The sequence below is a fragment of the Marmota flaviventris genome, chromosome 5, assembly GCF_047511675.1.
Source record: "Marmota flaviventris isolate mMarFla1 chromosome 5, mMarFla1.hap1, whole genome shotgun sequence".
Lineage (NCBI taxonomy): Eukaryota > Metazoa > Chordata > Mammalia > Rodentia > Sciuridae > Marmota > Marmota flaviventris.
In genome coordinates, this window is record NC_092502.1 from 164331769 (window position 1) to 164346070 (window position 14302).

Genomic DNA, 14302 nt, shown 5'->3' on the forward strand with positions numbered 1-14302 from the left:
TGCACAGTAGCCTGAAAGTGTGTGAGCATGAGCAGTTGCCGAGCTCAGAGCCCCAGAGCTCCCTGCTGGAGGCGTGGTCTCCACTGAGGCACTGGGCCTCAATGTGGGACCTCGGGGCCGGGGGAGGTCCTAAGGTGACACTCTCCAAGGGCTTGATGGAGTCCTTCCCCCTCCCACTCATGCCTCCACCATGACCCATCCTGCCAGGCAGCTGAGGGGCCTCCCAGAGCCAGAACCACGCCTTGGACTCCCAGCCTCAAAATGTGAGCCGCACCAACCTTCATTCTCTATACAGTACCCAGCGGAGGCACTTTGTTTCAGTAAAAGAGAGCAGACTCACACAGTGACTGTCCACATTACCCCTCAAACCACAATTCCACATTGCCCAGCACCCCCTCAGGTCAGTGTGAAAACTGGCTAGTCAGTAAAGCCATTCAGCGAGAGTCCAACTGCTTAAAGGTCTAAATTTTTTTTTAAAAAGTGTGTGTGTGTTAGAAGATAAAACAGGAAAATCCTCTTAACTGGAAACACAGAAGCTCTTCGTCATCAGATGTAAAGTTTAATCACCCACAAAGGAAAGATGACAAACTCAGCTCCACAGAAGTTCAAGTTTTCTGCATGACAAAGATTCCACAAGTGAAGTGGGAACTGGGGAAAGTAGACACCCCTAGAGAGGACAGGAGGGTCCCCGATGCCCAGCAGGCTGCCACAGTAAGAAGCACAAAAACATGAATCGTCTCTCAGGAAAATGAGCACGGGTTTCCACCCAGAGTTCACAGCAGAGGAGACAGAGCAGCTCTAGACTTGGCCCAGAAGAGACGTGGCAGCTCTAGGTCCGGCCAGGGATGAGACAGCAGCTCTAGGCTTGGCCGAGGGGAAGATGCCATCTGGCCAGGGAAGAGACGCGGCAGCTCTAGACTTGGCCCAGGAAGAGACATGGCAGCTCTAGGTCCGGCTGAGGAAGAGATGCGCCAACTCTAGTCTGGCTGGGGAGGAGATGCGGCAGGTCTAGGTCTGGCGGAGGAGGCGACACAGTGGATCTAGGCCTGGCCGAGGAGGTGACATGGCACTCTAGGCCAAGGAAGGGAGACTGCATCACAAGCTCCTGGCTAGGGGTAGGAAGCCTAAACTGCACCAGCTCTGATGCTAGTGAGGGTGACACCACCAGATCCCGGCCCTTGCCGCCGACCAGCAGCCCCGCCAACCCCCGACATTGGCACCAGGCCTGGGGTCTGATTTGCCTGCTGCAGCCCCATACCAGGTCTGGGTGGCAATGGGGACAGAAGACCCTAATGGGATAAAGCCCTTGAGCTTGCGGCAGGGTGAGCAGCAGCAGCTGGTGTGTCCTTCACCCACGTCCCCATCCCACAGGGACATGTGGGAGGCCTGGGTGGGCATCACTTGCACAGCATATCTGTGCTACAGCCCAGGAACCTGCAGCTGCAGACTCACAGGCCGATGACAGAGCAGGGCTGGCAGGGCACGGCGCTGCTCAGCCACACACCAGCCGGCTCCACCGCAGCGCCTCACTCGCAGGAAGAGGGAAGCCTGTGCTGGTCTACCCACACACACCTCAGGAGGATTCATGAGAAGCAGCTACACTCAGGTGCCTCGGGGAGGGGACCAACTGCGGAGACCAGCCGTCCCCTGGGGTCCCAACCAGGTGAGGGGCTCACCTGTCCAGAACATGGGCAGGTAGAAGCACATGCCTGAGGGCTCACTCACACTCTGCCCGACAGGCAGGGAGCTCAGCTCTGCTGCCCCGGACTGCCCAAGCTCTGCACTTCAGCTGGGTGGCCATTACGTTCCTTCTGCCCCACCCTCGGAGCATGCTTCCACACCCCAGCTCCTCCTTAGTGTGTCCAGCTCAGCCCCTGAGGACCTGTGCCGATCGATAGTCACGCGACCCAGCCAATCAGCCTCAAGAGCAGGAGGATTGTGTGGGAGGTTGAGAGGCTTGTGGGAAGCCGGTGGTGGCAGTTGGGCTCTGAGGGACTTCCTGAGGAGCTGTTTTGTTTGGTGTGTGTGGTTCTAAAAATAAAGTTAGTTTCTTTTGACAAGTGGCTCCTGAATCGTGCCCAGCCAGACTGCGGCATTTGGTGGCTTGCACGGGGAGCAACTGAGGGTAAGTGACAAGGTAAACTGCTCGCCCCTGAGGGCAGGGCGAGAGGATGGGTAGCCATTTTAAGATTCCTCTTTTGTTTTGCTTCACTTTTGTTTTAAGTTGCCTGTCCCTGGAGATGAGTGAGACGGAAGAAAAACCGCTCACATCTGAGGAATAGATAGGGAGAAAGGATGGATGGACATTTCAGGAGGATAGAAAAGCTATTATAATGATTTTCTGTTGTTCCACTTTTGTTTCACTCTGTTTCAGTTTTGTTTGGTGTTATCTTGTTGGGTTGTATTATAGTTATAGTAGAAATATTCAAGTAAAAGAGAAGGTCTCTCGAGCTAGTCAGACAGAGAAAAAAATTCACGTAAAAAAGAAGGTCTCTCAGCAAAAAAAAAAAAAAAAAAAAAAAAAGAATGCATATAATATTACAGTTTAAAGAATAAAGTGACATTTTATAAAAAAAAAAAAAAGAAGGTCTCTCGAGCTAGTCAGACAGAGGAAAAAATTCAATTAAAAGAGAAGGTCTCTCAAACTAGTCAGAGGTAAAAATTCAAGTAAAAGAGAAGGCCTCTCAAGCTAGTCAGACAGAGAAAGAAAGTGTAAAGCAGAAAAAGCCATCAGGGGGAAAGTTACAACAGGAAACTGCTACTAACACCTTTCTATCACCAGAGGGTGTAAGTGTCCAACCAACAGCACCACCTCTACAGGAGACTGCTACTAACACCTTTCTATCACCAGAGGACGTAAGTGTCCAACTAACAAGGCCGCCTCCATATGCTGGGAGGTCCCCAACCCCCGCAGTTGATAGTTGGGATTCTGAGACAAGATCTCAAATATTAACATGCCCTGTATTTGAGGCAGGAGGGCAGCGAATTCACTATGCTTTAAATTTCAAAACAGTGAAGCAGCTAAAAGAGGCTGTAACAACCTATGGTCCTCAAGCACCCTTCACTGTAAGCATGGTCGAATCCATTAACAACTTGAACATGACGCCAGCAGATTGGGCTAATATGTGTAAAGCTGTGCTAAATGGAGGACAATACCTGTTATGGAAGGTTGCCAATGAGGAATTTCGCAAGGAGACGGCTAGGCGAAATGCAGCAGCTGGTTATCCTCAGAGAAATCTAGATATGTTGTTAGGAAAAGGACCTTATGAGGATCAGCAGCAACAAATTGCATATGATCCTGGTGTATACGCACAAATTGCTGTAGATGCAGTTAAGGCATGGAAGACTTTACAAGGACATGGAGGTTTACAAGGTCAATTATCTAAGGTAATACAAGGAGCTAATGAATCTTACACTGAATTTGTAGATAGGCTTATTCAAACAGCTACCAGAGTTTTTGGGAATACAGAATAAGCAATGCCATTAATAAAACAACTGGCTTATGAGCAAGCGAATCGTTGGTGCAGAGATATCATTAGACCATGGAAACATGAAGATTTAAACACATATATTAAATTATGTAGAGACATTAATGAACAAGAGCAAGTCGTGGCAGCTGCAGTAAAACAGGCTTTAGATGCCAGAGACATTAATGAACAAGGGCAAATTGTGGCAGCTGCAGTAAAACAGGCTTTAGATGCCAGGCCAAGAACATGCTACAATTGTGAACAAACAGGACATTTTAAAAGGAATTGCCCCATAGGAGGAGGGTTTCACAAAACTAGGTATCAAAGGAGTAGAATACCGGGTATTTGCCAATGATGCCGTAGAGGGAGACATTGGGCTAATGAATGCCGTTCTCAAACCACCATAGAGGGTACTCCATTATCAAAAAACGAACAAGGACCAGGTGTTTATCCACGATATCGTGGAGAAAGGCATCGGGCTCCGTTGCCAAAAAATGGACAGGGAGGCCCAATGCTCCGGGGCCCAAAACCACAAATATATGGAGCACTGGAGAAACCCAGCAACCCCATCAGGGTAGTGCCCAGGACACATTGTCCATCAGATCCCTCATCAGACAAACCAGAGGGAGCGCAGGGTTGGACATCTGCGCCTCCGCCAGAGCAGTACTAACTCCAAAGATGGAAGTTCAGATCATTCCCACAGGAGTAAAAGGACCTCTTCCCAAAGGAACAGTAGGCTTATTATTGGGACACAGTTCTTCTACTCTAAAAGGACTTATGATAAGTCCTGGGGTAATTGATCCCGATTATGAAGGTGAAATAAAAATTATAGCCAGTTCTCCAAAGGGTATATCAGTAATTTCACCAGGAGATAGAATAGCACAGTTACTAATAATACCCAGCCTACATGATAAATTTTCCAGTCGTGCTGTAGAAAGAGGTTCCAAGGGATTAGGCTCCACAGGTATAGACTGGGCTATGCTTTCTTTAAATTTAGATTCTCGCCCCATGCTAAAACTAAATATTCAAGGACATGAATTTAATGGGCTACTGGATACAGGTGCAGACCTTAGCATCATCTCTCGTCAAGAATGGCCAAAACATTGGCCATTACAACAAGCCACTCAAACGCTTTGAGGCCTAGGAGTGGCGACTAATCCCCATAGAAGTGCAATGGTATTAGATTGGAAGGATCCTGAAGGATGTGAAGGAACTATACAGCCATATGTATTGGATCATCTTCCTATAAATTTATGGGGACGAGATGTCCTAGATCAATTAGGTTTGACATTAACAAATAACATCAACAAAAATGCACCCACTATTAGGGCTAGACAAGGTTTTAGGAAAGGAAAAAGATTAGAAAAACAAGAACAAGGTATAGCAGCACCAATACAAATAGATCAAGGAACAGACAGACATGGGTTGGATTTTCAGAAAGGGCCACTGAGACAATAAAAATTACTTGGAAATCAGAAAGACCAGTATGGGTTCCTCAGTGGCCCCTGATTAAAGAAAAGATACAAGCAGCCCATGACCTGGTCAAACAACAATTAGCGGAAGGACATATACAACCTTCCCTATCTCCCCATAATACTCCCATTTTTGTCATCAAAAAGAAATCTGGTAAATGGAGATTATTGCAAGATTTAAGAGCCATTAATAATGAGATGGTTATTATGGGACCTGCTCAATCAGGGATTCCTCAGTTGTCTGCTTTGCCAAAAACCTGGTATGTTTTAGTTATAGATATTAAAGATTGTTTTTTTTTTCAATTCCAATTCATCCCGAGGATAGTCCACATTTTGCATTTACTATCCCTGCACTGAATCATGAAGGTCCTGATCAGAGATATGAATGGAAAGTACTCCCTCAAGGGATGGCTAACAGCCCAACTATGTGTCAAATTTATATTAACAAAGTAATCCAGCCACTTAGAAATAAAAATCCTGAACTACAAATATTTCACTATATGGATGATGTATTATTAGCACACAAAGATAAAACACATTGCTAGAATGTTATGCCATACTTACAAACTTATTAAAAAATTATAATCTAGAGATAGCAATAGATAAAGTACAATTAAATTTTCCAATTAATTATTTAGGAGTTCTATTATCCTCAACCATGGTCCGTCCACCAAAAATTCAAATACGAGTAGATCAACTCAAATCAGTTAATGACTTTCAAAAGTTATTAGGAGACATAAATTGGATAAGGCCTTATCTAGGTATACCAACAGGAGAGTTGGGACCTTTATTTGATATCCTAAAAGGTCCATCAGATCCAAATTCACCTCGCATGTTAACGCCTGAAGCAAGAAAGGCATTAAAAATCATTGAAACATATATGGAAAATATGCATTTGGATAGAATTGATATAAGTTTGCCTTTATTATTTATTGTACTACCAACAAAAAATATTCCTACAGGAGTATTTTGGCAAGAAGGTCCATTATTATGGATACATTTATCTTATTCTCCTAACACTATTCTTACTAGGTATCCTGAGGCTGTAGGACAATTAATACTCAAAGGAATAAAAGCAGCAAAGGGAGTGTTTGGAATTTCTCCCAATAAAATTATTACTCCATATACTATAGATCAAATTGATGAGTTAGCTAATGAGTTAAATACTTGGGCAATAATCATGTGCAAATCTAATGTTTCATTTGATAACCACTTACCATCTAACCCTTTATTGTCTTTTTGGTCATTGCATCCTGTAATTTTTCCAAAAATGACAAGAAAAACACCTATCATGAATGCTCCAAATATATTCACTGATGGGTCAAATAATGGTACAGCAGCAGTAGTTACCCCTGATCAAACTTTTACATTTTTAGTACCCAAACAATCAGCTCAAAAGGTAGAGCTTAATGCAGTATTACAAGCTTTTGTGATGTTTAAAGATTCTGTATTTAATTTATTTTCCGATAGTCAGTATATAGTTAATGCTATAGTATCCCTTGAAGATGCTGGTAGGATTTCCCCTTCCTCTACTGTTTTCTCTTTGCTTTCCACTATACAAAGTCTAATCTGGGACAGAAAAGATCCATTCTTTATAGGACATATCAGGGCACATACAGGATTGCCTGGAGCCCTTAGTTTGGGCAATGATTTAGCAGATAAAACTACACATGACATACATATTTTCTCTACACTAGAAGAAGCTATAAATTTTCATAAAAAGTTCCATGTCAATGCTAATACTTTACAAAAGCATTTTAAAATAACTAAGGAACAAGCTAGACAAATAATAAAACAATGTCAAAATTGTGTGACCTTTTTACCACAAGTTAATCTTGGAGTCAATCCTAGAGGATTGATACCTAACCATATTTGGCAGATGGACATCACACACTTGCCAGAATTTGGAAAATTAAAATATTTGCATGTTACAGTTGATACTTCTTCTGGATTTTTGATGGGCTCCCTTCATGCTGGAGAAAAAATTAAAGATGTTATAGCTCATTGCTTACAAAATTTTGCCACTGTGGGTGTTCCAAAACAGTTAAAAACAGATAATGCCCCTGGTTATACTTCTACCTCTTTTAAACAATTTTTCTCAACATTTGGCATTACTCATATAACAGGAATCCCATACAATCCACAGGGACAAGGCATAGTTGAAAGAGCTCATCAAACTATTAAAATGTACTTATTAAAGCAAAAAGAAGGAATTGGGAAGGGGTATATGTTCCCCAAAGATAAACTTAAAATAACCCTTTTTTACTCTAAACTTTTAAAATTTGGATTCATCAGGACTTAGTGCTGCGGAAAGACATATGTGTCCAAAAAATGTACATAAGCCTAAGGTACTTTGGAAAGATATTCTAACAGGACAATGGAAAGGTCCTGACCCAGTAATTGTCTGGAGTCGGGGGTCTGTTTGTGTGTTTCCACAGGGAGAACAGCAGCCGATTTGGATTCCAGAGAGATTAACTAAAGCGATTTCTACAGACCAAAAAGAAGATGATTTGGCTCAAATCCATAACAACTGATATCCAAAACTCCAGTTTGGCTATTCTTACATCTGTGACAGAACCAGGATGCTTTTTTCAATATCTATTTTATTATTGCCCTTTGCCATATCATGAAGTTCTATTTTGTTTTTTGAGCTCATACAGACCTAGGTTAATGTTTTGCTGATCAGTTCTATTTTTTTGACTATAGAGTTTTTAAACATTGCAATGGACATTTCACCTGTAAAAAGTTATAAGGCCTTTACTATTATGTTATGTGTTGTATGTATTATATTATGTGTGCACATTTGTGTTTTGTGTTATATGTTTGAATGTACGTATGTCCATATATCATATATGATGAGCGCTCATGAAAAAATGGATCCAAATATTTTTTTTTCAAGTGATTTAAATGGCTTAATTTAAATTGGGTAAACAGCTGTTGAGGATTGTTTTAATATATGAACAAAAAAGGAGGTTAACAGATCTGTTTGTTTACTTTCACCTTTCTTTTCCATTATATTTAATAATTCTGTTGAAGATAAGGTACATTGTTAAGAAAATTGTTTTCTAAAAAAAAAGAAAAGAAAATTGTTTTCTTGCATTGTGAACTCACTTGTATGCATTGTGAACTATCTGTTGGTGCAGCGACTTGTGGTAGTGTTGGGGTATTTATGCTGATGGTGTGTCATCGGTGGTACAATTTTTCCAAAAGGAGCCATCACTGAACTGCTTGCAGAACTTGCCTGGACTATGTATCACTTGTATGCATTGTGATGCATTGTGAACTATCTGTTGGTGCAGCGACTTGTGGTAGTGTTGGGGTATTTTTACTGATGATGTCATCGGTGGTACAATTTTTCCAAAAGGAGCCATCAATTGGCTTGGTGTATCTTCCTCCCTTCTGCTTGTCATGGTCGTTCAGCTAAAATTTGGGGGCGAACAGAGGTGAGGCAAAGAACCTCACCCCCCGCCCCCCGCTGGTACAAAGACCTCTCCACAGGTGTGGCTGTATACTGGACCGGTAGTCAGTGACGGGTAAGATCCAATTGCAATGGTACCAACCTAACGGGTAAGGATCATATGTAATATTGGACAACCTAAGGCAGGCACGGTCCCTAAGCCACATGCTTGTTGTTTAAACAGAGAGGGGGAGATGTTGAGAGCCACAGCTGAAGGGGCCCCAGCAAACTTCCAGCTGCCAGCAAACTTCAGACTGCCAGCTGATGATTGGCTCACAGCAGCCCCAGCAACATCTAGCTGATTGGCTCCTCTGCGGTGATGCTCATTGGGCTGTTTCCCCGCCCTTTCAGACTGCCAGCTGATGATTGGCTCACAGCAGCCCCAGCAACATCTAGCTGATTGGCTCCTCTGTGGTGATGCTCATTGTGCTGTTTCCCTGCCCTTTCAGACCACGGAGCTGCTCATTGGGGGACTTTTTTGGCTCCGCCCACATGACCCAGCCAATCGGCCTCAAGAGCAGGAGGATTGTGGGAGGTGGAGAGGCTTGTGGGAAGCCGGTTGTGGCAGTTGGGCTCTGAGGTTTTTCCTGAGGAGCTGTTTTGTTTGGTGTGTGTGGTTCTAAAAATAAAGTTCGTTTCTTTTGACAAGTGGCTCCTGAATCGTGCCCAGCCAGACTGCGGCACACAGACCCTCTCCAGGCCTGCAGCCCAGGAGGCTCCAGCTCCACATGCCACCAGGGAGAAGCTGCCTCCCCAAATCCAGCCCCCAACAGGTCAATGGAAGCTTCACCAGCCTTGGCGTGGGCAGGGGACTTGAACCCACTATGACTTCACGGAGGAGGTCTGCTCCATCACAGAGGCCCTCAGCCGCACATGGCATCACACACTGGACCACAGTCCACACTGTCACACACAGTTTCGGCTGGCGACGGCCTCTGGGCCTCCTGAGGAGGCGTGCCCCTGCATCCCTCCTGGCAGGTGGAGGGGCCAGGACAGAGGTGTCTGTGTCCCTGGGCACAGGAGTCCCGGGTCCCATCTAGTGCTGACTATATCCCCCACACCCTCAGGCAGGAAAAGCCCAGGGAGTCTCCTCACCACGTGGGCACCACCTGCAAGATGGCTCTGGGCGTCCTCCCCATAGGGCCTCCCAGGTGTTGAAGGGCATGAGGTTCTAGAACCCTTCTGGCACCCTCTGCAGAGGGCCAGCAGCAGAGGCGACCCGCGCATGGCAACCAGCGGGCCCAGCCCCACTGCGCCCACCTCCCTGAACTCCCTTTCTCAGTGAAAGCACAGGTCCCCAGTGGCAGCCGCCGGGCAGAAGACGTCACACTCACTGCTTCTGAACCGGCTTCCTCCTCTTCCTGCCCGCGTAGGTGCACTCCCCCGGTGGGATCATCATCTCTGGGCCTGAAAATGAAAAAGGGCAAATCAAGTTGGAAGCACCAGAGGACCCCAGGTATCCCTCCAGAGTCCACCACGATGTCCCAAAGCCACCAGCATCAGGAAGGTCAGCTGAGGCCACTCTGCTCTGGGGGTCCACACTGTCCTGACCCCAGTGCAGGGCAGCTAGGCATGGTTATCAGACTGCAGCAGAGCCACTGGTCCGCCGCTGGTCTGAGCAAAGCTCCTCACAGGCACTGGGGAGGAGGGCCTAGGCCCAGGAGCCACCTTCAGGAGCCGCGCTGTGAAGGGTCTCTCTTCATGGCCTCCCCTCTGCTGTGGAAAGCCTCTGCTTGACTCTGTGTGCTCGGCTCCACTCTGGCCTCCAGCTGGGCCGGCCAGTTCACCTGCCCCCACCTGAGGGAAACAGCCCCATTCACCTAGAGGGTCTTGATTTACCAAGCAGTTAGGGTATCAAAGCCCTAATTAGACTTCCTCAGACAACAGCAGTGGCCCAGGCTCCGGGCCTTGGGGGTGCTGAGACGCCCTCATCTGACCTCAGGCACATGCTGTTTGGAGGAGGAGACAGACACACACCCAACTGCACCAGGAGTGGTCATGAAAACACCAGAAATGTGTGCTGGACCCTGGGAACTAAAGACAGAGGTAAGCTGAGTAAAGGGACAGAAGGGCCACCCCACAGATGCCAATTGAAGACACCGGCAGCCGCATGAGGTGCCGATCAGGTGGCCTGCAGAACAAGGAGCATCACCAGGGACAAAGCAGCATCGCATAGTAGTTGCCTCTCCCAGAGGACATGGCACCCTAAATGTGTCCACACCCAGCAGCAGGGCTTCCAAGCACACAAAACCAAGGTGCCTAAACTGAAGGGAGACATTGGAGACATGGCCATGCCTCTCTCAGTGGTCAGCAGGACAAGGATAGTGGACATCAGCAAGGGTGCAGATGTCCAAACAGCAGCAGATGGAGCTCACGGAACGCGCAGAACACGCTGTCCAATGACAGCAGAACACTGTCCAGGAGAGATGGTGCCTGGACATCAGCAATCACAGACCACAGAACTGAACCAGAAAGGCAGCGGGAAAACACCAAGTCCCTGGAAAGCAACACACTTCAAAATAACCCGGCCAAAGAGAGGCATCAAAGAAATTTTAGGAGTACTCTTATAAATGGAACAAAAACGAAAACATAAGTGCATCCAGTGGCACAGGACCCAGTTATGAGCACCGACAGAAATCTATGCATCAAATGCTCACTGGAAAAATGAACCATCTCGGAACAATCTACGCTTCAAATGTAAGCAACTGGAAGACAGAATGGACCCCAATCAAGAAGGATGTCAACAATAAAGAGGAGGCAGTGGGACTTGCAGCCTAAGGGTAAAGGACAAAAACCTCCAGGTGTTCCTTAAAACATCAGCAAAATTGAAGAACCTCTTGCCAGACACATCAAAGAAATAAGGTCATGATTTACAGGAAAGAAAGAGAAAACATCACTACAGATCCCACAGACACCAAAAGGAATGTAAGAGAATACTGTTATGGACTGAATTGTGTCCTCCCAAAATCCTATGCTGACCCTAATGCTTCCCAGGACAGTATTGAAGCCAGGGCCTGCAAGATGATAGGGTCACACCAGGTTACTGGATAGAGCCTTGCTCCCACAGGGCTGGCACCACAGGGCGGGGTGAGACACTCTGAGCTCCTGTCCCACCCTGTGAGAACAAGGCCACCTGCTAACCAGAAGTTGCCCACCCAAAACCAAGTCCTGATGTAGCTTGATCCTCAACTGACCTCCTGAAGAATCCTGGGACCGGTCCTTATGCAAAGCATTCAGTCTGCAGTATTTTGTTATGGCACCCAGCAACTAAGACAGACACTCTTCGTTATTCAGACATTTAGGTGAAATAGGAGAGACACAAAACCCACAGATCACTTTAAAAAAATAGATACACCAGAGAGTCCTCTGTCTACTCCAACAAACCAGAGATACCCCAGACCGTCCTCAGTCTACTCCAACACACCATAGATACCCCCAACGAGTCCTCTGTCTACTCTAATAAGAAACAGATACCCTAGAGAGTCCTTTGTCTCCTCCAACACACCACAGATACCCCAGAGAGTCCTCTATCTACTCCAACACACCATAGATACCCCCAACGAGTCCTCTGTCTACTCCATCAAGATACAGATACTCCAGAGAGTCCTCTGTCTACTCCAACAAGACACAGATACACCAGAGAGTCCTCTGTCTACTCTAACAAAGATACAGATATCCCAAAGAGTCCTCTGACTACTCCAACACACCATAGATACCCCAGACCATCTCTGTCTACTCCAACAAACCAAAGATATCCCAGAGAGTCCTCTGTCTACCCCAACAAGAAACAGATACACCAGAGAGTCCTCTATCTACTCCAACACACTATAGATACCCCAGAGAGTCCTCTGTCTACTCCAACACACCAGAGATAACCTAGAGAGTCCTCTATTTATGCCAACAAAGACTCAGATACCCCAGAGAGTCCTCTGTCTACTCCAACAAGACACAGATACTCCAGAGAGTCCTCTGTCTACCCCAACACACCAGAGATAACCTAGAGAGTCCTCTATTTATGCCAACAAAGACTCAGATACCCCAGAGAGTCGTCTGTCAACTCCAACAAGGACATAGATAATTCAGGTATTACTCTGTGTATTCCATAAATAAATTGATAACCCAGAGAGTACTCTATTGATTCCCACAAAGAAACATATAACCTGGATAGTACTCTGTCTATTACAAGAAGGCAAATCTTGGCCGAATGGCTTCACTGGTATATTTTACCAGTTTCAAGAAAGAGCAATTCCAATTCTCTACCATCTTTGGCAGAAAACCAATGAAAGATTTATACATTTAACTCATGTATGAGTTAATCATTACCCTCATTTTAAATGAAGACATCCCATGAAAAGGAAATTACAGGTCTACATTCCTCATGAACATAGACATAAAAATCCTCAATGAGGGGTTGGGGTTGTAACTTACTGGTAGAGTGCTTGCCTCACATGTGGGAAACGCTGGGTTCAATCCTCAGCACCACATAAAAAAATAAATATAATAAAGGTATTGTTTCCATCTACAACTAAAATAGTTTTTTAAAATTCTCAGTGAAATGTTAGCACATGGACCTATCAATATATAAAGAAGATAATACATTCCACCTATGTGGGATCATAGAGGAATCCAGGGTTGCTGCAACACCCAAGAACCAATCACTGCATTCACTCTATCAACAAACTAAAGAAAAGAGATTTGACCATCTTAATACATGCAGAAAAATCACTTGACAAAATCCAAATCCATATGCTAATTTGAAACCTTGCATCAAGGCAGGGCTGGGGTTGTGGCTCAGTGCTCACCGAGCATGTGTGAGGCCCTGGGTTCGATCCTCAGCACCACATATAAATAAATAAAATAAAGATATTTTGTCCACCTATAACTAAAAAATAAAACCTTACACCAAACTAGGGACAGAAAGGAATGTAATTGACTTGATAAAGGACATCTACAAAAAAGCCTGAAGCCAGCATCTCACCTACAATGAATGGACCTTGCTCTGAGGCCTTGAATGAGGCCCTACGCCCCAGTCCATGGTGATCATTGCATTTGTGTGAGGAGTCGGGTTCGATCCTCAGCACCACATAAAAATAAATAAATAAGTATTCGTGTCCAAACACAACGTGTGTGTGTGTGTGCACAGAAAATTTTCCAAATGTAATGAAAACTGGTAACCTCAGATCCAAGAAGTCCAATGAACCCCAAGCACAAGAAACCCAAGGAAGAGTATGTGATCACCAAACCAAGCACATGGTCACCAAACTGCTCACAACCAGTAGCAAACAGAATGATTTCAAAAGTCAGAGACTACACTGGGCACAGAGAAGCAGAAACCAGGACAGCAGACTCCTTGTCAGAGCAACGCAGGGGAAAGAGAGAATCTGTATCTTTAATGTTCTAAAAGAAAAACACCCTGAACCCCAGAATTCTACACCCTGTGGAAACACCCTTTACAAGTGAATGAGGACACTTTCAGACACACAAAGGCTGAGGGTCCTTGCAGGGGCTGTGACAGTATTAAAGGAAGCCTTCAAGCCAAAGGAACCGATTCCAGGGGCAAGAGGAGCCTGCCACCTGGACAGAGAGCACAGAGAATGGCAACAGCATGGTAAGACGCTCATTTTCCACAAATACATAGAGGATGGTAGACTGTCCCATGGGGTTTGTCACCTGCGTGGACACCAAAGACCAGCAGGGGAGGTGCTGGGCAGCACTGAGACTGTCACCCTCCCCCTCCCCCTTCCTTGCCTGCTCTGCAGGAGGGAGCTGGACCTTGTGAGCAGCTCTCTGAAGCGTGAGCACTACTTCGCCTGCCAGGAGAGGGCACTGGGGAACCTGGCAGAAGGGAGGTACCTTAGGTCCTGCTCAGCACCAGGGAGGCTGGAGGCTCAGTGAACCCGCCATCC

At 45.7% G+C, this 14302-nt stretch overlaps 1 protein-coding gene across 1 annotated transcript in view; it reads right to left on the bottom strand.

Annotated features, from left to right (window-relative positions):
• Ahrr (aryl hydrocarbon receptor repressor) overlaps positions 1–9798 on the bottom strand; it is an 81073-nt gene extending 71275 nt beyond the window's left edge. Inside the window, exon 1 of the mRNA XM_027943920.2 lies at positions 9731–9798. Within this exon, the coding sequence (XP_027799721.2) occupies positions 9731–9795 (65 nt within the window). The 5' untranslated portion in view covers positions 9796–9798. The remainder of the gene's footprint in view (positions 1–9730) is intronic.
• Between the last annotated feature and the right edge of the window lie 4504 nt (positions 9799–14302).